Source organism: Vulpes lagopus, chromosome 8 (assembly GCF_018345385.1).
Source record: "Vulpes lagopus strain Blue_001 chromosome 8, ASM1834538v1, whole genome shotgun sequence".
In the NCBI taxonomy this organism is placed as follows: Eukaryota; Metazoa; Chordata; class Mammalia; order Carnivora; family Canidae; genus Vulpes; species Vulpes lagopus.
Genome location: NC_054831.1, coordinates 132,821,269 through 132,845,242, shown reverse-complemented (window position 1 = coordinate 132,845,242; position 23,974 = coordinate 132,821,269). Strand labels below are relative to the sequence as shown.

The 23,974-nt window shown below is 57.5% G+C and overlaps 1 protein-coding gene across 1 annotated transcript in view; it reads right to left on the bottom strand.

Moving 5' to 3' along the window:
- Nucleotides 1-3,289: 3,289 nt before the first annotated feature.
- The window catches only part of LRRC38 (leucine rich repeat containing 38), a 29,431-nt gene continuing 8,746 nt past the window's right edge, over nucleotides 3,290-23,974 (bottom strand). Inside the window, exon 2 of the mRNA XM_041764883.1 lies at nucleotides 3,290-4,706. Within this exon, the coding sequence (XP_041620817.1) occupies nucleotides 4,453-4,706 (254 nt within the window). The 3' untranslated portion in view covers nucleotides 3,290-4,452. The remainder of the gene's footprint in view (nucleotides 4,707-23,974) is intronic.

Here is a 23,974-nt window from a genome sequence, read left to right as displayed (position 1 = left end):
GTGGAAGGAGCGCCTGTGGCCAAATCCCACTCCCTTCCTGGCTGTGTCCCACCAAGCGCGTTACGCCCAGGACCGAGCCAGTTCTCTCCACGGACACATAGAGACGATGGATCTATAAAAAGGAGGTGACCGTGGTGCCTGTCTGTGACAGTTTGCTTCATGGGGCAAGTTGGCTGGGCCACGGGGCCCAGACATGCGGTGGAGCATGATGCTGGATCGTCCTCAGGGTGTTTTTAGATCAGATCGTTTAGATCGGTACAGTCTGGGTAAAGCAGGTCGCCCAGTCGTAACGTAGCCTCATGGAATCAGCCGAAGGCCTTAATGGACCAAAGCCTGACGTCCTCCAAGCAAGAGGGAATGCTTGAGGGTGCAGCCCCCAGACCCGAACTGCAGGAGGACTCTTCCCTGGGTCTCCAGCCCGCCCGCACTGAAGCTCTTGGACTCACAAGCCCCCACAATCTCATGAACCAATTCCTTAGAATACGTCCATCACATCCCGTCGGCTCTGTTTCTCGGGGGGACCCGGACGAGTACACCTCCCTAGAGGGGAAGTCGCGTAGCCGGTGTGGCCCAGCATCTAGCACGGAGAGGGTCCTCCGTGCGCATGAACTGCTATCGTAACCTGGAGCACGGGCTCTCGCTCTGCGTGTCCTGTCCCCCACCCTGGGCCTCAGTGACCTTATCTATAAGGCTGGGGTAAGAGCAGCTGTCACCTGGACTTACGAGGATGCTTAAAGAGAGCTCGTGTTCATGGAGTTTCTGGTATGGTGCATGGAATTCACTGGTTTGCTCTTTTAACCAATAGGCATCTGGGTCGTGTCACGACGGCACCCACATGGCCCGGTCCTGGCGCGCGGGGAGCTCATGCTCCAGGCCAGAGAGGAAGACCAGAAGCACATAACCCAAAGGGCAGGATAATCTCACATCACGTGCTAATGAGGACACTCTGAGGAGGTGACATCTGAGACTCAGTGACACGTGTGGAGACGTAGAGGGGCATTCCCGGTGCCGAGGAGGCCATCAGGCGGTAGGTAGTGTCGTCCTTGTTGTTGGTTACTGAGACCCCACAGCAGCCCAGGAAGCACTAAACCACCGCCTGCTGTGGCATTTCCCCAGCGGAGCCCTGGCTCCTGGGCTTGGATGTCCCTCCTGTCCCCGGCATCCTCAGGGTTTCAAGGGCTTTATGTCCAGACAGTGACTGTCTCAACTGGCCATATTTTAAAGCTCTTCTTCCCCAGAGTCACGCTCCTTCCAAAGCTCAGGGGTGCAGCCGGCAGAAATGGGGGTTGACTGGCGCCCATCGAGCCCTGGGCTGCTCCCACCCACTTCCTCGTTCACTCAGTGAATGACCCCATGCTGTGCAGGGCTTGTTTCTAAGGAAACGGCTGAGTCCACTCTCTCTAAGGCATGAAGTGGACTCATCAGGTGGGAATCCACCCCCTGCGACCTCTTAGAACGAGGCTGTGGTCCTAATTGCACAGCTGGGGGCACCGTTCCCTAGGGGGCTCGACTGGATGCAGGGCCTTTAGTGGTGTCCCTCGTGGGGTGCTCCTGGGGTGGGGATCTGACCCCGTGACAATGGGCAGCACTTTGGACCCCAAACCTCAGTGCACCTGCAGCCAGACTGGGGAGGTGCTGATGCGAGTGTGTCTTGTGTCTCAAACTCTCAGCCTCTGAGCCCTCGCCTCCCCCGATCCCCCGGCCCGACCAGGTCTTTTCCTGGTCTCCTTTTCCCCTCTGGGGGCTCAGTGGGCGGAAAACCTTCTCCGGGAGCCTCCTTCATAGGAAGGTACCCATGGTGGCTGGAACCTCAGGCCACACAGGCGGCCACCACCAGGCAGCTCACTCTATTTCTCAAGGGAAGTGCTACCTGCCCAGGGGGGGCCCACAGAGGTGGCTCCCTCCGGTGCTGAGGTGCCACGGAACGTGGCGAAGATGCCCACCTCCCCACCTGCCCCGTGACAGTGACAAGACAGCTCCCTGAACTAAGGGTCTCCTCCCCGGGAGCCAACGAGGCCGGAGGCCAGAAGGGGGGACTGGGTCTCCTCGGGGGTGGAGGGAGAAGAGGAGTAGAGAGGGTAGGAGAGGAAAAGAAGGAGGGACAGGAGGCGAGACTCAGCTTGAAGCCACTCGCTGAGGCCTGCCCGGACGCGAGGGTTCGTTCTGTGCATCAGCTTGCCGGGCTCCAGGGTGCCCGGATATGTGGTTAAACGTTATTCCCGGGTGTGGCCGTAGGCGAATCTCTGGATGACAACAGCGTTACGAGCTGTAGACTGAGGAGCGTGTCGTCCCCAGTGTGGATGGGCCGGGTCTAATCTGTCGGGGGCTGAAGAGAACAAAAAGGGGAAGGAAGGGAGAATTATTCCCCACACCTTTCCCTGTCGGCCTGGCCGCTTGGGCGGAGTCTTCCCCTGCCCTCGGACTGGAACTCAGCCTACCGGCCCACTTGGTTCTCAGGCCTTTGGACTCAGACTGGAGCTACACCACTGGTTCTCCTTGGGTCTCCAGCTGGCCAACTGCAAATAGTGGGACTTCTCAGCTTCCATACTCATGGGAACCTATTCCTTATAACCTAGATGGATGGATGGGTGGATGGATGGGTGGATGGGTGGATGGTTAGGTGGGTGGATGGGTAGATGGGTGGATGGGTGGGTGGTGGATGGTTAGGTAGGTGGGTGGATGGATGGGTGGGTGGATGGGTGGATGGGTGGGTGGTGGATGGTTAGGTAGGTGGGTGGATGGATGGATGGATGGGTGGGTGGATGGATGGGTGGATGGTTAGGTGGGTGGATGGGTGGATGGGTGGATGGTTAGGTGAGTGGGTGGGTGGATGGGTGGATGGGTGGATGGGTGGGTGGTGGATGGTTAGTTGAGTGGGTGGATGGATGGATGGATGGGTGGGTGGATGGATGGGTGGGTGGTGGATGGTTAGGTGAGTGGGTGGATGGCTGGATGGACGGACAGTCACAGACATACAGCATACATGTCTCCGTGTGGTTGCTCTGGAGAGCCCGGGCTAACACACCGACTATCCATTCTTGAGTAGCTTTCACCCGTGACTCTTTCGCAGGATCTCACTCACCTCTTTCACGGGGCTTCTCTCTACCTGCCATTACAGTTCTATCTACTTGTTTGTTTTGTGTTCTCCGCTAAGAACAGAGGCCAAGTGAGCAGGGGCCCTGTCTTCTTACTCAACCCACACCCACACCCACGCTGTCCGGACCAGGGCCTGGCCCTTCGCAAGCGCTCAGTTGGGATTTGCGGAGGCAGAGATGGAAGGAAGCAATGGAAGAAGGACACGTGAGGAATATATTGTAAGAAACAAAGGATCCATCCACCCATCTATCCACCCACCCCGAAACACCCAGGGGCTTCTCTCGGGCCCCGTCTATGTCTCGGTCCCCAGCAGGGTCTGATGCTCTGACACCGTCACCTTGTATCAGCCTGTGGGCGTGTGACACGGCTGCATATTCTCTCTGCCCCAAAGCGCCATCTTGCACATCCAGGAAAACACCTCCTGTCACACCCTGTGCTGCAAACAAATGTCACACATGCCCTAAGGCCGCGGATGGAGGTTTCTCAGGGGCCGAGTCTCAGGCTTAGGGTTTTTTTCCCTTTTTCTCTTTTAACATTTTGTTGATCCAATGCAACCTGATTTTTGGAATCCTGGCCTCGGGACAGTTTACCGCAGATTCTGGGGATGACAAGTCCGGGCCGGTGTCAGCACAGAGACGGGTCAGATGTTAGTTGGTCGAGGAGACACTCGAGCTGGGGGGCCAGGGGGGGCTGGGGAAGGGAGACAACTGGTTGCATCGCAGGGGGAGGAGTGACGGGGCACAGAGGCCATCGTGACTACACATCGATCCCCGTCCTTCCTCTGCCGAGCTGCTGAGGCTGAGGGTGTGAGTTCCGCCGGCAAAAGCCTTCCTCAGCTGCTCACCAAAGCTCAGCGACAGACACCCTTTGGCCGGGCCTTGGCTCTTCCCTCGGTGCACGGCAGCCACACGCACCTCCCCGCTCGAGCCCGTTAAGGCAGGACAGGTCCCGCTCTGGGGACAGGGCCCCGGATTCGAGGCTCGTCTGAGCTGCTGCATCCTGGGTCGGTGTGGGGGAGGAGGAAGAGGAAGCCGCTGCTTGGTCTCCCAGTCCAGGCCAGAGGACGATGCACAAACCAGTCCGGCGGAGGGACCTACAAGGGTCCGCACCCCCTGGCTTCAGTGCGATGGGGACGCCTGGCTGGGCCGTCCCCTCCCCGCTTCTCGCACTTCCGGCGGGGAGACAGGTCCCCCCAGAACCCCTCCTGGGTTCCTCTACCCTGCAGGTTCTAGACTGTGGGCGCCCAGGTGCGCAGTCAGGGGCAGGTGCTGCTCTGGGCGCTGCAGGTCGGCTCCTTCCCACCTCCCCGCACCCCTCTCTTCGGGAGGCTCAGGCAAGCCGGGGAGGGGGCGCAGCTCAGTCGTCCTCGTCCTCGTCCTCGTCCTCGGTGTCCTTGTTGGGGGCACACCTCTGGAAGCACTGCACCACGGTGGCCAGGAAGAAGCTGGAGATGATGGCGGCGATGGACACGGCCACGCCCGAGAAGATGATGATGAACAGGTCCGTGAGCGACAGGCTGAACCTGCACTCGCTGAAGCTGGCCTCGGACAGCTCGTGCAGGAATATCCTCCTGTTCCCCAGGGGCAGGGAGCACTGGATTTGCTCACGGCCTGTGGAAAAGGCAGGCGGTGAGAGAGGTCGGAGAATGGCCCGGAGGTGGGCAGGCGAGGGCTTGCCAAGTGGGGAGCAGGGGGTCCCCCAGAGCGAGTGGGAGGGCTGGGCTGGGGGTGGTGATAATGGCCTGGAAGCTTTTTAAAGAGCCCCTTAGTAATCCCTGGGAAAATCAGAATGCCTCGGTCCCCCTCGCCCTGCTCTAAGGTGTGGGACTCCGGGTCTCCAGCCCCTCAGGTGGTGAAGCCAGAGGAGACTTGGGGCCAGGGCCTCTGCAGACCTGGGTACCAGGCCTTGGGGCGGAGGAGGGGCCGATGCAGGGGGCCGGGGCAGTGCCAGGGGCGCGGTGGGCTCCAGACTGCGGGCTGCTTCCCGAGCTGGATGCCTTCCTTCTTGTCATGGTCCTCAGGGTGAAAGGGAACAGAGGGTTAGCACAGCGCTGGAGCAACTCCGCTACTCTAGGAAGGCTTTCCCTCCACGGGAGCGGGCAAAATAGGCTGCATCTGAAGGTGGCCTCCAAACGGCAGGCACCGAAGCTTCTACGAAGCTTCCGTGTGTTTCGGAATCACCTGGAGAGAGTTTTCAAGGGCAGGTTCCCCGGGGAGTTGGAGAGCTTCTGGACACCCACTCTGACAATGCCCAGAGGAACCCTGGCAATCTCTGTTTTATTTCTTTATTTTATTTAAAAAAATATTTATTTATTCATGAGAGACACAGAGAGAGGCAGAGACACAAGCAGAGGGAGAAGCAGGCTCCATGCAGGAAGCCTGATGTGGGACTCGATCCCGGGACTCCAGGATCATGCCCTGGACCAAAGGCAGGTGCTAGACCGCTGAGCCACCAGGGATCCCCATAAATAAATGCTTTTGTGTGTGCATGCATGTGTGAAAAAGAAATAAACGTGAAGATGACACACTAGGGTAAAATGGTGTCTGGGGAAGTGGACCGTCCTCAGATGGGGTGTTCAGGAGCTACTGTTTCAGCAAAGACCTAAAGAACCAGATGGAACCAGTCATGGAAGAAGACCATAGGCAGAAGAGACAGGAACCTGGCAAGGAGCTCAGTGTTCGGGGAGCACCGTGTAGCCAGGGGCAGCAGCGTGGGCACAGGGGCGTTCAGTATGAGCTGAGGAGGGAGACGTGGACGTGGGTGGAGATGAAGCCCCCGACTCGCCAGGGTCTGCAAGCGAACATCACGAACAGAGGCCCCGCCTCCACCACCAGCCCGGTTATGGGCTGAATTATGTGCCCACCCCCACATTCACAGGTTGTTGACCTAACCCCCAGTGTGACTGTTAATTAGAGATAATACTAGGGGGATAATTAAGGTTAAATGAGGTCAGAAAGGTGGGGCTGTAATCTCAAAGGAGTGGTGTCCTCCTAAGAAGAGGGAGAAATAACCCAGAGATCTCTCTCTCCCTCCCTCCCTCTGCGTGTGCACAGAGGTAAGGCCATGGGACGACTCTGGGAGCAGGTGGCCGCCCACAAGCCAGGAAGAGAGACCTCACCAGAAACCGATCCTGCTGGCACCTCAGTCTGGGACATCGGCCTCCAGAACTGTGAGAAAACCGATGTCTTTTATCTAGACACCCCCCTCGTCCACCCCCCACCTGTGATGTTTTGTTACAGCAGCCCTAGGAAGCTGATACAAACCCTCCCTGGACGTGAACGAAACATAGACCCGTGTGAGGGGTCAGCCAGCAAAGACTGTTTGTTACCAGGGATAATCCCCACGCGCTGCCTGATGCACAGTCAAGTTACGGTCACGAACTGTTTACAATAAAGCAGTCGAAACTACACTCACATTTTTGCACTTACTATGTGCAGACAAACGTGCTCTTAATTCTCTCCGCAACTTTATGGGGCGGGTGGTGTTATTATGCCCACCCTATGGATGAGAACGCGAAGCCTTGAGAGCTCACATGGCTCGTTCAGTGACTCAGCTTCCCCAGAAGCGAGGACACATTTTGACATTAAGTTCAACCGCCTGCAGTCTCTGCGTTCCGCTGGCTTCCTTTCAGCTTTCAGGAAAATCGGCTGTTGCTCTCTTTTTCTGCACTTCCAGGTTTCAAGAAGCTGGCCCTCAACCCATCTCCGAATGACGTCTTCGCACCTCCCTAACGAGCTGGCTCCTGTCCTGCAAAGAGCAGCCCCCCGCTCATCGCTCAGCAACCCCGCAACCACCCTTCGGGTCTTTGTTTGTGTATCTCTCCTTCTCCAGCTCGGAAGCAGAGGCCTCCTCCTTCCTTCGGTCCTGGCCCGTCTTTCACGTGGCCTACAGCCAACCCGCCGATGCTCCCATCCCCATGGGAACCGCTGCCTGGCAACCAGACTCACAGCCCCTCGGCTCCCCGATTCCGCGCCCACCTTACGCACCCAAGGAGTGAGCTGGACGAGACAGCTCGGCATGTTTCTCCAGCTTAGGTTTGAACTGGTTTTGTGACTTTCTTTTTCTTGAAGAAGCCAAACTTTCGTTTACTACTTAGAAGCATTTTAAATGCATTTGAACCCAAGAGGAGACAGTTGTCTCCTATATCCCTTGAAGGCGTTTATCGGGGTTCCCTTGGAGTCCCCGTTTTCTTCAATGGAAAGTGGACCGATCGAGTGACCTGCCTCCTCTAACCACCCTGCCCCCAGCCCCGATGGTGTGGACACAAGCAAGGCAGACGCCTACGAAGCACAGGAGGTCTCTATTTCCAAGATAACATCTGCGATCTTCAAACCCGTACCAGGTCACTATGGCCTTTAGAAGAACTTTCCAGCAGTTCTTGCCTTCGAGAAGCAGCACTGACTGGAAAACAACCACGACGGAACAACAGAGGCCACGGAGGCTGCCACTTAAACCCAACGTGTGCTTGCCAAGACTCCTTGAGTCGATGCCAGCTTCCACGAGCGTCTCCGCGCCTTGGGGTTACGCTTGGCATTTTTACAAAGCGACAAAGCGACAAAGCGACGCTTTTCGGAAATGTCCTCTCACATTTCTCTGTGGCTGGAAGAAACAGGTTTGTTTGCAAAACGTCCCGCACACGCCCCGGGGGGTGGGAGACTCTGGAGTGGCGCCTGATGCAGCTTGCAGGTAGGATACGCTGTCGCTGTCGCTGTCCTGACTGTCCTAACGGTCCTCGCGGCTCACAAAGGTGGGGCCGGGAGCGAGGTCCATGAAGCCACAGCCGCGCAGACGAGGTCCACGGGGGGCACCGGGCGTCCGCTGGCTGCAGGACTCAGGAGTCGGGCACTTTGGGGCCCCCTCCTCCCCTGCGGGGTCTTACTCTAGCCCAGACTCCTCCCCCTGGGCCTGTAGGCGTCTCGGGTGGGAAGTGTCGCGGGAGGCGAGCCTGCGTGGTGCGGGGGTTTGTCGGCTGCTCAATGCCAGAGCCGTGCCCCCCAGCATGACCATCGCAAATGCGCCCCAGCAGTGCCACAGGGCCCCTCGGAGGGGGCCTCGGGTCCTCCTGGTCAAGAACCTTGGAGGGGGGTGAGCCCGGCTAAGTGAGCTCCCTCCGACGGCAGGGCTACGTCGGCACCCTGAGCTGCGTTACCAAGTGGGCTGCTTTGCTTCGGGCGTTAGGCGAGGGAGGTTTCACGCTGCAGGCCGTGGAGGGTGCAAGGAGGGAGAAGACGGAGGACGCAGGATGCAAGGAAGAAGAGAAAGACCCAGTCCTGGCCTCAGGACCCCAGGTCCAACAGGGTGGGCAGCAGGGCAGGGCCAGGGGAAAGGTGGGGCAGGGGAGGGCACACGCGGGGACAGGGGGCCCTGGGATGTCCCTACTTGATCTGGAATGTTCTCTCTACCTTCCGGACCCCCATGTCTTCCGCTGTCTGAGTGTAGAACAGCAAACGAAAGCCAATGCCGAGGCAGCACTTGGGGTGCACTGGGCACTGCTCTCAGGGCTTCACGCACTTTAGCTTATTTGATCCTCACGCCAACCCAGCAAGGGGCCCCATGACTATCCCCCTTTTACAGATGGTCAAACCGAGGCACAGAGCATCAGGTGACTTGCCCAAGGCCTCGCAGCCAGGGAACAATGGAGCTGGGACTGACCCCAGGCCCCACGCTGATGGCCACCCTGTCCCACGCGCTCCCCTGGGGCTGCCCAGACCCGCCCAGCCCCTCAGAACAAGCTCCTTTCAGGCAGACTGGCTTTTAAAGAGATGCCCTAGAACACTCCAGCAACCCTCCTGCCCCCAGACCCTGACCGAGGAGGGACCAGAGAGGCCGCCCTTGTCAGGAGCAGGGCTCCGAATGTGGACGCCGAGGGACACCCCCCGGTGAGCTGGAGCAGCGCCCCAGCTGGCCTGCTGACGGCGGCCTGAGCATGAAATAAGGCCCATCTGGAAAGTTCTCGCCATGGCGCCTGGCCACCATTCGTGCTTGGAAAAACAGCGTTTGTTTTATTCAGTTTCTCAAGGTTTCAAATTGTGCCCACACCTGACTCGAGACACCTGAGGAGGGTGAGTCCGCATGAGTCCGGGCTCTCGAGAGGCTGGTAAGGCCGGCGACCCCGAGAGCTGATGGTGGAGTTCCCGTCTGAATACTGGCAGGCTCAGCACCCAGGAGGAGCCAGCGTCTCAGCCCAAGTCAGAAGGCGAGAGGGAAGTGATGTCCTAGCTCGAGGTCGTCAGGCAGGAGGCATCCTCCCCGCCCCCCCCTCAAACCTACTCACAGGAGGATCCGTTTTGTTTTGTTCTAATCAACTGATTGGGTGAGGCCCACCAGCCCGGGGGAGGGCACTCTGCTTCACCCAGTCTGCTGATTGGAAGTTCATGTCACCCAAAGGCGCCCTCGTAGGCACCCCTGGAATAACGTCTGCCGGAGCATCCAGAAGCCACCACCACAGCGCTCTTCGTGTTTTTCTGCGGTAGCAAGAGGGGTGTTTTTTCATTATATTGATCGGAGGCGAAAAGTCGAATGAAACTGTCTCCTTTCCTCCACCTGCCTGGAACACCTGACGGGAGGCGGGAGGAGCTCGGAGCGAAAGCAAGGATTTAGCGGCGTGGAAAATGGCCCATCTGTGTGGCGAGAGTCATTCTCTGACCACAGAGGGAGTGTGGCTTCTCCTCCATCTACCCTCCAATCTCCTCCTCCGCTCCTTCTCCTTCTTCCTCTCTATATTTTTCCAATTTTATTTATTTGAGAGAGAGAGAGTGTGTTGAGGGAGGGGCAGAGGGAGACAGAGAGAGAGTCCTCAAGCAGACTCCCCACCGAGCGAGGAGCCCGATGCGGGGGCTGGATCTCTGGACCCTGCGATCACGACTGGAGCCGAAACCCAGAGTCAGCTCCTCAACCAACTGAGGTTCCACTGTGGCTGCTCCACTTCACGTCCCTGCCAGCGGCGCACGAGGGCTCCCATTTCTCCACATCCTTACCCAGACTTATGTCACATTAAATAATAATAATAATAATGCTCATCCTAATGGGTGTAAAGTAGTATCTCATTTTTTGTGGATGTGATTTTGATTTGCATTTCTCTAATACTAGTGACGCTGAGCATCTTTTCACGTGCTCATTGGCCTACATTCTCTTTTTATTATTTTTTTTTTATTTATTTTTTTTTTCTACATTCTCTTTTTAAATGAAGAACATGGGCCCCTAAAAAGCTGGGCACGTGATACATCATCAAGGATTAGCAGCCACGTTGCAAAGAGCTAGTCCCCAGTGAATCAACACGGGGAGAAGAGCAGGGCTGGGACAGGGCCCAGGGGAGACACACTGGGCAGATTTCTGAGAAGAAAGAATATGCACGTCTCGCACTTCAGTATAATTCACCTACAACGTCCTGAGGCCTGACGCACGCCCTAGACCGGGAAGGGGGTGCGTGGTCGTGTGGGTACCGGGTGCTGACACCTGCAGTGCTCTGATGCAGTGCACGCCCCTTAGCACATGTCATTTATCACTTCCTTCCTCTGGGAGGTGAGCAGCGCTATGCTCAACTCGTAGCTGAGGAAATGGGCCTCCGATATCTTTGGCAATTTGTACACGATTAACTGGTGGAGCCAGAATTCAAGCTACACTCAGCTTGGTCTGTTTTACTCCAAAGCCCCTGTTTCTTCCATCTGCCTATGTTGTCCCCGGCCCCAGGACGTTTATAATCCAACAGAGGAACCGCACCTAAAATACACGAAGCTACTGGAAAGGAAGATAATACACGGCTGGGGATCTGCAGGGCTTCACAGATTTAGAGAATGAAGAGGCAGGGTGCCTAGAAGGTCTAGTATGTTCTCATGGATATTTATGGAATAAGTGAATACGTTTGAGCGTGAAGGATTATTTGGGTGGAATGAGAAAGGCCTCACAGGCAAGAGGCACAGGTGAAATCTGAAAGCGTGGGTGGGTGTTGGATGTGCCTCCAAGACGGGATGGGGCCCCCTAGACACGGCATCTTCCCAGAGGATGGTCCCTGCTGGGTTTCCAGTGGGCTGAGTGTGGAGTCACCAGACAGTCACGGCCAGGAATTGAGAATTTGGATTAAGACATTTAAAAAAATTTGCTTTTTGTCAATGTGATGGTGGTAGTCTTTCAAGAGTCTGAAAAAAGCCTGTGGAAGTCAGGCAATAAGGCAGCACCGTCACGCGGACGCACCCGTCACGCTGCCCTAATGAGACAGGACACATGCCGCGAGCCTCTTCACTCGTCATCTCTGCCTGGTCCCTGTGCGAGCCTCTGGGTGTGCAGCCCCCGGGGCAGCGGCTTCAGCCAGTCTGTGTCCCAGACGCAGCCTGGGGGTGATGGGCATGGCCAGAGGTTGAGGAGAAGACTGTCTGCCCACGACAAAGATCTCTTGAGAGCCTACAGTCTAGAGCTGTGGTCCTCAGGCTTTGGGATTTTACAAAACTGGTAAAAAAAAAAAAAAAAAAAAAAAAGAAGAAGAAGAAGGAGGAGGAGGAGAAGGAGAAGGAGAAAGAGAAGGAGGATGAAGAGGAAGAGGAAGGAGGAGGGGGAGAAGGAGAGGAAGAGGAGGAAGAAGAAGGAGGAGGAGGAGAAGGAGAGGAAGAGGAAGAGGAGGGGGAGGAGGAGGGGGAGGAGGAAGAAGAAGAAGGGAAGGAGGAGGAAGAGGAAGAAGGAGAAGAAGGAAAAGGAGGAGGAGGAGAAGGAGAAGGAAAAAGAGAAGGAGGAGGATAAAGAGGAAGAGGAAGGAGAAGGAGGAAGAAGAAAGAGGAGGAGGAAGAGAGAGAAGGAGGAGGAGTAAGAGGAAGAAGAAGGAGGAGGAAAAGAAGAAAGAGGAGGAGGAGGAAGGAGAAGAAGGAAAAGAAGAAGAAAGAGGAGGGGGAGGAAGAAGGAGAAGAAGAAGAGGGAGGAGGAGGAGAAGGAGAGAGGAGGAGGAAGAGGAAGACGGAGAAGAAGGAAAAGAAGAAGAAAGAGGAGGGGGAGGAAGAAGGAGAAGAAGAAAAAGAAGAGGGAGAGGGAGAAGGAGGAGGAGGAGGAAGAGGAGGAGGAAGAAGAAGGAAGAGGGGGAGGAAGAAGAAGAAGGAGAAGGAGGAAAAGAACAAGAAGAAGGAGGAGGAGGAAGAGGAAGAAGGAGAAGAAGGAAAAGAAGAAGAGGAAGAAGGAGGAGGAAAAGGAGGAAGGGAAGGAGGAGGAGGAAGAGGAAGAAGGAGAAGGAGGAGGAGGAGAAGGAGAGGAGGAAGAGGAAGAGGAAGAAGGAGGAGGAGGAGGAAGAAGAAGGAAGAGGAGGAGGAAGAGGAAGAAGAAGGGGAAAAAGAACAAGAAGGAGAAGGAAGAGGGGGAGGAGGAAGAGGAAGAGGAAGATGGAGAAGTAGAAGAGAGAGAGGGAGGAGGAGGAGGAGAAGGAGGGGGAGGAGGAAGAGGAGGAGGAGAAGAGGAAGAGAGGAAGTAGAGGAGGAGGAGGAGGAGAGGAAAAAGGGGGAAGAGGAGGAGGGAAACAGCCTGCCATAGGGCCACAGCTTATAATGTTGCCCCCTAAGGACACGGGAAACATACATCGTCACCGTCAACCTTTGATAAGAGGAACTCCCGGGCGCCGCTGAAGTTAGGGTAGGACAAGAGGAAAGCGATGCACATGCGGGGCCTTAGGAACGACTCGGCGCTCCCTATTCTCCTTGTGCAAAGGGCCTGTGGTCACCTGGGAAAACGACCCCAGATCCAGGCCGCCGCAGGGAAGCACCTGCTGTCTCCGTCCTTCCCGTCCCCCTGCAGCGAGCGCCCAGGGACTTTCTCTGAGAGCAGATGCCCCAGCCTACGGCCCCACAGCCACGTCCCCCCACCACCCTGTGCAGGTCACATCACCCTGGAACAGCCAGGCCCGCGGGCCTCCCCCTCCTCTCGGCAGCTCCCGCACTGTAACCGCAGGCTTGAGTAGTTCCAAGAGGCCAGATGTCTCATGAGGCCTAAAAGGTTCGCCCTCTGAAGGAGGTGGGCCGTCTCCTGTTCAGAAGTCAGGACACACCTCCTACTGGAAGCCCGCCCTGATTGCCACCTCTCCCCGGAGCCCCTGTGCATCCTCCACAGGGTGAGGGGCTGTGCCTACCTTGTCTACACCGCCGGCCCCCAGCTGGGAGCCTGGCACGCGGAGGTGTCCGGGTGGGGAGGCTGCCGGGCGGGCCGAGGGGGCTACCCGAGGGGGTAGGTCAGGAGGCCACTCCCCTGTGCGCGATGGGGGACGGCACCCCCGGCAGGTTCTCGGGGCAGGAACGCTGGCAGCTACCGATGCTGCTGGCTTCACGGCCCCGTTGGCACCCTGGACGTGCACCCCTCCAGTCGCTGCAGCCGCGCCCCCCCCCCCCCAGAATCCAGAACCGAGGGGACAGGAGACCTGAAATCCCCAGGAGGAGACCGGAAAGTCACCTCCCGATGGCCGGACACTCGCCCCTGCTCCTGCTCTGTGGGCAGCCCCAGGCCCTCCACCCCACGGCCAGGTGGTTACCGCCCTCCGGCTCACCCCCCACCCCCCAGCCTCCTCCTCTCTCTCATCTCACCACCCACCCTGCTTCCCGCCTCCCTCCAAGCCTCCCACTCCACCTTGCTCCCATTCCTCCCACACCCCAAGCACAGGCCGGCGCAGGGCCCTTGCACCTGCTTCCACCACCTGCCTCACTCCTTCACTTGCTTTCTCAGGCCCCCTCCAGAGATGCTGTCCCCGCCTCCCCGATCCTTCCCCATCCCCCCCCCTGCCCTGTTACCTACGCAGGCAGTTGAATGAACATAGGGATGCAGGATAGGACGGGAGCGGCCGTGCAGCCACAGAGCTTCCTAACCCGCCTGCTCGGACACACGGACCATCCCTCCCGACGGCGCCTGGTGCTGGACAAGCGCAGGCCCCTCCCGGGCAGGACAAACGTCGCTTTCCCCAAATTCATCCACAGAGAACTCTCTACTCCCTGCGAAGAAACAGAAGCTGTACGCGTTTCTCCCGTGCCCCACCCCCACCCCCCGGAGTCCTACCACCTGCCAGGTGTCCCTCTAAGCACTCTGCACTGTCTACACTGCCTTAATCCACAAAACCATCTCTGGGGCGAGTACTATGTCGACTCTGGTTCGCAGGTAAGGAACCCGAACTGTGTGTCACGTGCTCAAGGTCATGCGGCGAAGAAACGGGAAGGCAGGGGCTCTGCGTCGGGCAGGGTGACTCCAGAGCCCGGGCGTGTGGCCGTTACACTCCCCTGTCGCCTTCAAAATGCTTGTGCAAATCCCCGCAGGGCATTCTAAGCTCCCGTGGGGCATATAATTATGCGGAGGCTGCACAGCCAAGGTGCAAACCCGAATTGGAACCCGCGCTCCCTCCAGCAACGGCCCAAGCGCAGGGGGCTCAGGGGAAGGACCGCACAAGGTCACGCTCAAGGGTCTGGGCGTTGCATTCGTTTCCTAGGGCCGCCCTAGCCGGTGACCGCCAACCGGGTAGCCAGGGGGTCTGCAATTAAAGTGCCAGGAGGGCCGGGCTCCCCCCAGAAGACTCGAGGGGGGATACTTTCGGGGCGCCCCCGGCTCTGGAGGCTCCAGCAGCTCCTTGGCTTATGGCAGCATCGCCCCACCCTCTGCCTCTGTCAAATCTCCCTCTGATAAAAACACCCGCCGTTGGATTCAGGGCCCATCCTAAATCCGGGATGAGCTCAGCTTGAGACCCTTAATTACATCGGCAAAGACTCCTTATCCAAAGAAGGTCGCACTCATGGGTGCCAGGCTTCAGGGCTCAGCAGATCTCTCGGGGGGACACAGTCCAACCCGCTCTAGGTGTCTCATGTGCGATCGTTAGCTGCTGCCCTTGGCCTCTCATCCTCCCCGTCTCCTTATCTGGAAGCTGCTCCCACATTGCATTTTGGGCCATCGCCGTTCACCCCTCGGGTCCCTCTTACAAAATGCATGGTCCTTCCCTGGCCGGGGGTCAGCACGTGACCGACACTGGGCCACAGCCTCTCTGTCCTGGTAAACTGAGCCTCCAGTGACCGCGAAGGGGGCCGGAGCCCACTTGGCCCAGCGGCGGCCCTGCCCCGCGGGAGTAGGGCCCTGGAGACATGCCTCCTTCCTCGTGCACGGCGGCTTGGCACCCCGCCTGCTGCTGCTCTGTCCCCTTGACTGATGACTTCTCCCCAGCAGCTGACACCTGAGCTGGAGAGGGTGAAGAGCTGCCACTCTCCCGAAATAGACGGTGACACAGCGGATGGTAGATTGAGATTAATCTCGTGCCCCTTGCCAACAAACAGGCCTGCAGCCAGAGGATCCCTGGGGCCCTCCCCCCCCGAGCCATCAACGCCAAGCTCCTCTAAGCACTTTCGTCATTAAAAATATATTTTTCTTTTCCCGACCCCACTTAGGCAACGCCCGTGTGCACACTGAAAGAACAGAAATAAACAAAAAGGAGGACCAAAGGGCCCATAAATGCGTATCTAACACGCTGGCTTATCCTCCCCTGGGTCTCTCGTGTGCACACGTGCACAGAGCTCGCCCACGTAGACCAGGCCCTGCCGCTCGGCTGCAAAACCACACTGGGAATGTCCTTCCCTCTGACCAACACAATTAACAAGTGTCACTGGCTTCTTTCCTCATTTATTTTGAAGTCGGCCCCACGCCCAACACTGAGTCCGAGGCGGGGCTTGAACTCACGAGCCTGAGATGGAGACCTGAGCTGAGACCAAGAGTCAGACGCCCAATGGTTTGGGGGGCAGGCGTCCCCCAAACATGATTTGTAATGGCTGCGGGCACAGTGTTGCGTGGATGAGCCATGATTTACTTCTGCAGATCCCACGGGGCTTCCAGGTTTTTTCTTACTAGAAGCAACGCCGCTACGGGCATCTATACACACGTTCTTAATTATCTCCCCACGATGCATCCCCACAAGCTAAAGGCTCCGTGGACTTGCGCCAGCGATGGATGTGGTCACTCTTTCATCTTTGCCAATCTCATCAGCCCCAAAAGGGCATAACTGCTGATTGAATTTGCATTTCTGGTGACTAGTAGAGCTGAATGTTGTAACAAGGGTTCATCGGCCACTTGGAGTGGTTCTTCCGTGAACTGCCTGCCTAAGACGCGGACTAAAAGCTTCGCATGACTTCTCAAAGTGTGAGAAGGGCCTGGTGTCAGGGAGGGTTGGGGAGTGTGGCCGATGCTCTCCAGCCAACCCACTGCTGGAGCTGCAGCTCCCAGGGCACGGGCTTCGACCACCGGGCTTTGGTTCCACTGCTCTTGACCAGAGCTCCCCCTCTCATCGCTCTCCTCTCCTGCACGCTGGAGGAAGAGGGCTCAGCGTGGGCTGGGGAACCGTGCCAGGTGGCCGTCCTCCCTGCCGGCCTCCCACAACTCCAAACCCGAAGGGCCAGGACACAGAAGCAGCACTGTGTTCGTTCGCGCACACAGCCAGACTTCCGGCCCCGGCGTCCCGATTTCACAGCAGCATAGAGGTTAGACCCGAAGGCATCGGGGACTGCCGCCGCCTTATCGTACCTGAAGGTGTGGGTACCATGGCCCCGACTGTAGCCTCTGGTGTCACAGAGGAGGCCTGGTGTAGGGGCGGCACCCTGCAGGGCCTGGGGGGCAGGGTGCTGGGAACGCCGGCCCTAATTTCCTATAGTGCTGGCGTTTGTTCTCCACCGTAACTTTCCTTAACTACGGGCTGCGGCATCAGGGAAATTCCCAGTTGTCCTCCGTGTCTCGGCCGCGGACACTTAGTCTGATTAGGTCATCAGCTGATTTCCACGGAGGAAGGTGCACCCGCAGCGCCGGGCCTCGGGCTCTTGCTGGTTCTGGCTCCACAGAGCATGTCGTGCAGAATGGGCAGCAGAGGCCAGCGCTGTGACTTGAGTCCGCTAGCCCACACTCCAGCCCGACCTGCAGCCCGGGACCTCAGGACGCCCACATCGGTCGCCGCACGTAGATAGAAAATCAACACTCACCGCAGGTTTCCCAGCCTGCCCTCCTCCGGGGAGGAAATGAGCAGAGATGATCACTGAGGGCTGAAAATCCTATTCCTTGGGAAGGTGCACACGCATTTCCACTGCCAACCCCAGCATCACCACCACTGTCATTATCTTGACCATCACCACCCTTATTACTTCCACCACCTGTCCCATGTGCATCACCCCCACCATGATGTCCCCCACCTGTCCTGGTTCCACCATCTCCACCACGATGTCTCCCACCTGTCTTCCTTCCACCATCTCCACTATGATGTCCCCACCTGTCCCATGTCCTCCATCTCCACCATGATGTCCCCCACCTGTCCTGGTTCCACCATCTCCATCATGATGTCCCCCACCTGCCCCATGTCCTCCATCTCCACCCAATGTCCCCCACCTGTCCCACATCCTCCATCTCCACCATGATGTCTCCCACCTGTCCCACGTCCTCCATCTCCACCACGATGTCCCCCACCTGTTCCATGTCCTCCATCTCCACCATTATCAACTCACTCGATCCTCTTTCTTAATGGCCCTTTAAAGATTTTATTTATTTACTTATTTATTTGGTCGGGGACAGTGGGAGAGAGGGAAAGAATCTCAAGCAGACTCCCCACTGAGCATGGAGCCCAAAGTGGGGTCGATCTCACGGCCCGGAGATCATGACCTGAGCCAAAATCAAGAGTTGGATGCTTAACCGACGGAGCCACCCAGGCGCCCCCGAATGTCCTTCCTTTTAAAGCTGACTCATATCCCACTGTCTGGAGAGACCACATTTTGCGCGTCCGTTCACCGTGGGTATTTGGTGCAATCGTGAATAACACTGCTACGGACTTGGCCGTGAGGCACTTTTTAGATGCAGAGACCCAGGCTCAGAGAAGCTGTGTCACTTGCCAAAAGTCACACAGCTCATCTGCCAGGGTGTGGATCGAAAGGCAGCCCTGCCTGTCACCCCAGCCCATCCTCTCTCCACACCACGGCTCCCACTGCGGTCATCTGTGGCACTTCACCGGCCACTCTCCCGTGCACAGCCTCACCCCAGCTGTGAATCCAGCCTCCGTGCCCATCTGTGCTCGGTGGTGCCGCCTCCCTGTCCCCTCTGGACCCCGTCCGTCCTTCCCCCTCAGCATGTGAGGCCTGCCTCCCGCCGGTGTCCCCGGGTGGCTGCTCGTGTTCCCAGCCTGTGCCGCTTATCACCCAGGACCGTGGCCCCCTGGTGCCGGCTGTCCCCCTCAGCCTGGAAAGTTCTCTCTGTGTCTCAAATGGCTCTGAAACCAGCAGAGCAGTTCTGACTTGCCTGGGAAGTCAGCAATCAAGTTGGTTTTAGTTACATGTATGGTTCTTTCGGCAGCTGGGGGGCCAAGGGGAGGCCCGGGGTCCCCGGAGCAGATGCCTCCCCATCTGGTATTCAGGTGATGCCAGCACTGGGGCAACTGCTGTCACGGGGCCAGGGCCCTGGGGTTCAGGAGGGGGATCCCTTATTTTTTTTAAAGATTTATTTATTTATTTATTTATTTATTTATTTATTTATTTATTATTAATGTAGACACAGAGAGAGAGAGAGAGAGAGAGAGAGAGGCAGAGACATAGGAGGAGGGAGAAGCAGGCTCCATGCCAGGAACCGACGTTGGACTCAATCCCCGGACTCCAGGATTGCGCCCTGGGCCAAAGGCAGGTGCTAAACCGCTGAGCCACCCAGGGAGGGGGATCCCTTATTAGAAACAACCTGTGCGGGCAGAGAGGCCTTCACCTTTACCTGAGCCTCTACTTCCACAGGTGGGGGAACAGGCCCAGAGAGCCGCAGCTGCTTCCCTGTGGAAGACAATAATGCCCCCAGGAGGCTCACGTCCTAACCCACGGCATCTGTGATCATCGTAAAAGGGACTGTGCAGCTGAGGGATGAAGGGGCTTGAGTCGGCTGCTGCTCCTGACTCTCCAGGTGGGCCCAACGTCGTCCCCGGGCTCCTGAGCCGGAGGAGAAGTGCCGACCCTGGGGAGGAGATGCCGATGCTGGACACGGAGAGGCCTCAGCGACGGGGACCGCGAGCCGAGGGAAGGCCCGAGGAACACAGACACCCCGATTTCAGCCCGCAAGACCCGTTTTGGAACCCGGACCTATGGAACTGTGAGATTCCAGATCTGTGGGATCTCCAGGCCCTGATTGTGCGATGATCTGTCGTAGGAAACCAAGAGAGCGCCCGGGATCACACGGGGAGGCGGAGGTGGAGCCCCGCCCGGGGGGGACCCTCAGTCCTGAGCACCCGCAGCCCCTGAGCCTCTGGAGGCAACACAGGCGCCGATTCACAGCTGATAATAATAGCACTGGCGCGCGTTTCGGGCTTCCTGTGTGCCAGGCCCCGTGCCGAGCTATGAATATTGTCGTCCAGGCTTCATACACGTGACTACCGAAGCACAGAGAGGCTAAGGGATCTGCCCAGGCTCACGCAGCTGGCAGGTAGAGGAACGGGGTTCAAATGACGGGGGCTCTAGGTGCAGAGCCTGACGACGAGCACCATGACCGACCAGCAGCTGCTGGTGTTGGGGGGTTAGGCCTTGGCTTTTCACTAGTTCACCGTGTGGTTTAGGACAAGTCACCCGAGCTCTCCGAGCCGTGGTTTCCCACCTGTAAAATGAAGAAAGATAGACTGGGTAATCCTATAAGCTAAGCTTGAGTTTTCTGGAATGTTCCCTGCCAGAGAGCAGAGCTGTGGTCCAGGTCGCTGCCATGTCCTCCACGCTTGATACTGAACCTGTTTTCACGCGTGTTTCGTCCACTCTGGTTCCTGCTAAGACGTTCAGGTGCATCCTTGGGTTCAGGCCAAGCTCCGGATCCGGAAAGCTCGCTGACGGGGTTTGGTTCTGAGCCCAAAGCAGAGGCTCCGGATCCGAGAGGCCTGGGCTTGCCGCTGAGGCACCCGGGATTCCGGTATGAGATGCGAGAAGCTGTACGGCGGCGAGTGACGAAGATCCTGGAGCCAGTCTCCTGGGGTCACACCCACCCAGGTTGGCTGGAACCATCCCCTCCGGGCCACATGACAGACCCGGGCCCTGCCGTCCGCCGCCGCAGCCCCAGCCCAGGTCTGGTCCGCACTGAGATGCGCCGCAGCTGTAAATACGCCCCGGACCTCGAAGACTCGGAACGAAGAAGACAACGGAGCCAAGATCTCGCGGGTGACTTTCCTCTGGACGACAAGGGGAAGAACTGACATTCTGGATATGCTGGATTCAGTGGAATATTACCGTGGGTTTCAGCTGTTCCTCTGCGGCTCGCTCTGTCTTGCACTGGGTGGGGCCGCCCTGGGGTGCTGAGCTCAGTGCCGGGAACATAGGAAGACCCTGGATGAATGAGCCGCGGGGCAGCCTGCTGGCGGCAGGTGGCAGGGACAACCTCGATCAAATACGCAAGAGCCTGATTTGGACCTTTAGTGCTTATTTCCCCTTAATCAGAGCAATTTGCTTGGACGTCATAAAATCTGATGGCTGGACCCCAAAAATGGTTTTGGGAGGCTACTGAAGCCCAGCTCCCGGGGTGCGTGGGCCTGCCCTGGTGCCCTTACGCTAACTAATCACATCCGCAGTGACCCGGTATTCATCACGTCTTTGACCTTCCGGGTTTCATTTAGCTTCAGCATCTTGGGGCCTTGCCACCTGGGGAGGGAACGTCCCCGGGTTCGCCACTTCCTAGGGACAGTAAACAACCTGAAGGCCACCTTCGCTAGGCAAACCGAGCAGTCCCAGGCCACACCCCCACCCACCTTCTTTGGTGGGACTCTTGCAATCTGGAACACTGTCTCTTGCCCTGAATGACGCCAGGGCCTGGATAACAGGGGACACCCCACCCCCCAGCCCCTAGCCTGCCCAAATTACTCAAACTAGCCAACCGCAAACCTGCCCAGCCCGCCTACGCTGCCCCTTCCTCCTGCAAAAACCACAGTGAAGATTCTTGCCTGCACTTTCCCGTCATTCCCTCGGGGCATCCACGCTTCTTGTCTCTAGGACCTAGGAGTGTTCAATTTCTTCCTTCGAACAGTCTTTTCTGTGTCTGCACGTCTTAACCAACCGGATTCAAACAAACCCCAGCCAGGGGTGCCCGGGTGGCTCAGTCGGCGAGGCGTCTGGGCCTTGGGCTCAGTCATGATCCCCGGGCCCTGGGGTCGAGCCCCGCCCCAGGCTCTCTGCTAAGTGGAGAGTCGGCTTCTCCCTTGGCCTTCTGCCAGCCTCCCCACCCCGTTTGCTCTCTCTCTCCCAAATAAATAGAATCTTTAAAAAAAATAATCCTAGTCATATTTAAAATAGTCCTATCCCCAAAATAAGGTCATCATCTGAAGGACTAGGGGTTGGGACTTCCACATATGATTTGGGGAAATAGAGTCTAACCCACAGCATCCGCCTCCAATCATTGCCTGCTCAAGGATCTGTGAGAGCTCAAGTCAGGGTCCCAGCGGGCAAACACGGCCCCCCCCCAAACCGGGTTATTTGAAGGGAGTCCAACAAAGGGGCTGTTGATGAAGATGTGGACTGGCCTCCAGAAGTCAGCGAGGGGTCGGTGCAGTACCCTGAGTCCAGCAGTGGGGAGGGGCGGCCTTCCCCGAGAGCCTAGGGGAGTCTGGAGAAGGAGGGAGACAGCTGTGGCTAAGGCAGATGTGCACACCTGGCTGTCGCCGGCTAAAGGTAAGGTGGGGGACATGGTACCTATCCACCGTGCCAACGTGGAAAAGCGCGAAGAAAAGGAAGTGAAAAGCTCTGTGCCATTCTGCTAAAGGCTGGACCACAGGGACGGCAAAAGGGCTGAGGCTTCCTGGAGAGGGGTTCCAGAGAGGAATCCACAGGTGGAGCACAGGCCTCCTTTAGGACGGCAAGACCACCCGTAAGATACCGTGACGGTGGGTACACGTCACCCGTCTGCCCAAACCCAAAGGATGCACGCGACAAAGCGTGAACCCTGGCGTACACTGTGGACTCTAATTAATAACGTTAATACTCTCCACGATGGTTCCTCAATTGTAACAGATAACGCAAGGAGGTGTCAGTAAGAGGGGAACTGAGGGGGCGGGGGCACATGGGAACTCTCTGCAGGGTCTGCTGAATTCTCCAGAAACCTAAAACCGCCCCTAAGAAATAGCCTATTAATTAATTTTTTAAAAAGATTTTATTCATGAGAGAGAGAGAGAGAAAGAGGCTCCATGCAGGGAGCCTGATGTGGGACTCGATCCCAGGATCACGCCCTGGGCCGAAGGCAGGTGCTAAACCACTGAGCCACCCGGGATTCCCCTATTAATTAATTTTTTTAAAAAATAAGATAAAACCGCTCTTTCACCCAGAGAAAATCACCAGCGGTGCCTGGCTGCTTACCCTTGCCAGTCATTTTTCTACGGGACTCAGTTCTTTCTCCTGGACTCCCGGGGGGGCACGGGGCTCACCGCAAGCTTCCCCAACCTCGCCGCCCCTGCACTGGCTGGGAGCTTCCTTCCCCTGCTCAGCACCTCCGCCCCGTGCTCCCCACTCCGGTCCCCAGCAGTGCACCCTAAAGCCCAGGTGTGCCCGTCGTCTAGTGGCTCCTGTGACCTGGATGCCCACCTTCCCTCCCGAGGCCCATCGAGGGCTGCCTGTTGCTGTTCTGAGGTTCTGGCCACATGACTGTCCGGGGGGACTGAAGACCTATAAACCCCCATCCTGGAATTTTATGGGTTGACAATGGCCCTTCTCTTGCAAGCGCTCCCCATTTTCTTCCAAAGCTCCTTTATGTCAGCATTTCCTTGATCACCGGGGGGTGACAGGCGAGAAAACCAAAGCCCAGAAAAGTTGGTGACTTGCCCAGGTCAAGAAGCGGGGGCAGGATGTTCTGACCCTTGGCTCTAAGCTCCCATGTGGCCACGGGCAACTTCCTTTTCTCTTTCTTTTCTTTTCTCTTTTCTTCTTTTCTTTTCTTTTCTTTTCTTTCTTTTTCTTTCTTTTCTTTCTTTCTTTCTCCTTTCTATTTTTCTTCTTTCTTTTTTAAAATTGCATTTATTTGAGAGAAAGCATGAGCAGAGGAGAAGGGGCAGAGGGAGAGGGAGAAGCAGGCTCCCCACGGAGCAAGGAACCCGACGCGGGGCTCGATCCCAGGACCTGAGCCCAAGGCAGATGCTTCACCGACTGAGCCACCCAGGCAGCCCCGTGGGTAACTTTCTTTTCTGATGCGGATAATCATAATCACGTATGATGGTTCTGTTCAAGGACAGATACCGTCTCACTGGTGTCTGGTGAATAAGCAAGGCTCTTCTGGTAACTGTTGGAGGGATCTCTTCTCGATATGAGGCGGCAGCAGAGGGGAACATACTCTCACACCTCATTTAAAAGGTGCTTGCTGGGGGGCAGGACCGGTGCCAAGGAGCCCACCCCAGACACTCGTGGTAGGAGCTGGCGGCTTCGGAGCCCCTCATCCATCCCATGACCTGGAGGAGACTGGCTCAGGACGGTGCAGGACCAGCCAAAGTCAGAGCTAGAGGGAGTCTTCCCCGCCAGCTAGCCCGGGGCCTGAAACCGGAAGCCAGGAGGAGGAACGAGGCCCCAACCCCAACATGTTTCTGGGAGCTCGGCCAGCGCGGTGCTCGAAACTGCTCTTCACGGGCACGTGTGCTCGCTTCGGCTCCTGCCCTACCCTCTCCGAGGACTCCCACCTGTTGCCCCAAAGGGCACCCGAGGTGATTCAGGGCAACCGAAGGAGGGACGAGCCTCGCAGGTCCCACTGCTAGCTTTGGATGGAGCCAGGGCCCGGACCCCGATTCCTGCCTCTTTGGTTTGCATTCAGCTCCGAGAATCTTCCCTTTAATCCTGAGGGGCCCACAGCTCCCTCTGGGTCCTGACCCTTGCCCCGGCCCTTGGCCCATAACGCGCCCAGAGGATGGGTGGGGGGCACAGGACACCAGAGGCTCCCCGATCAG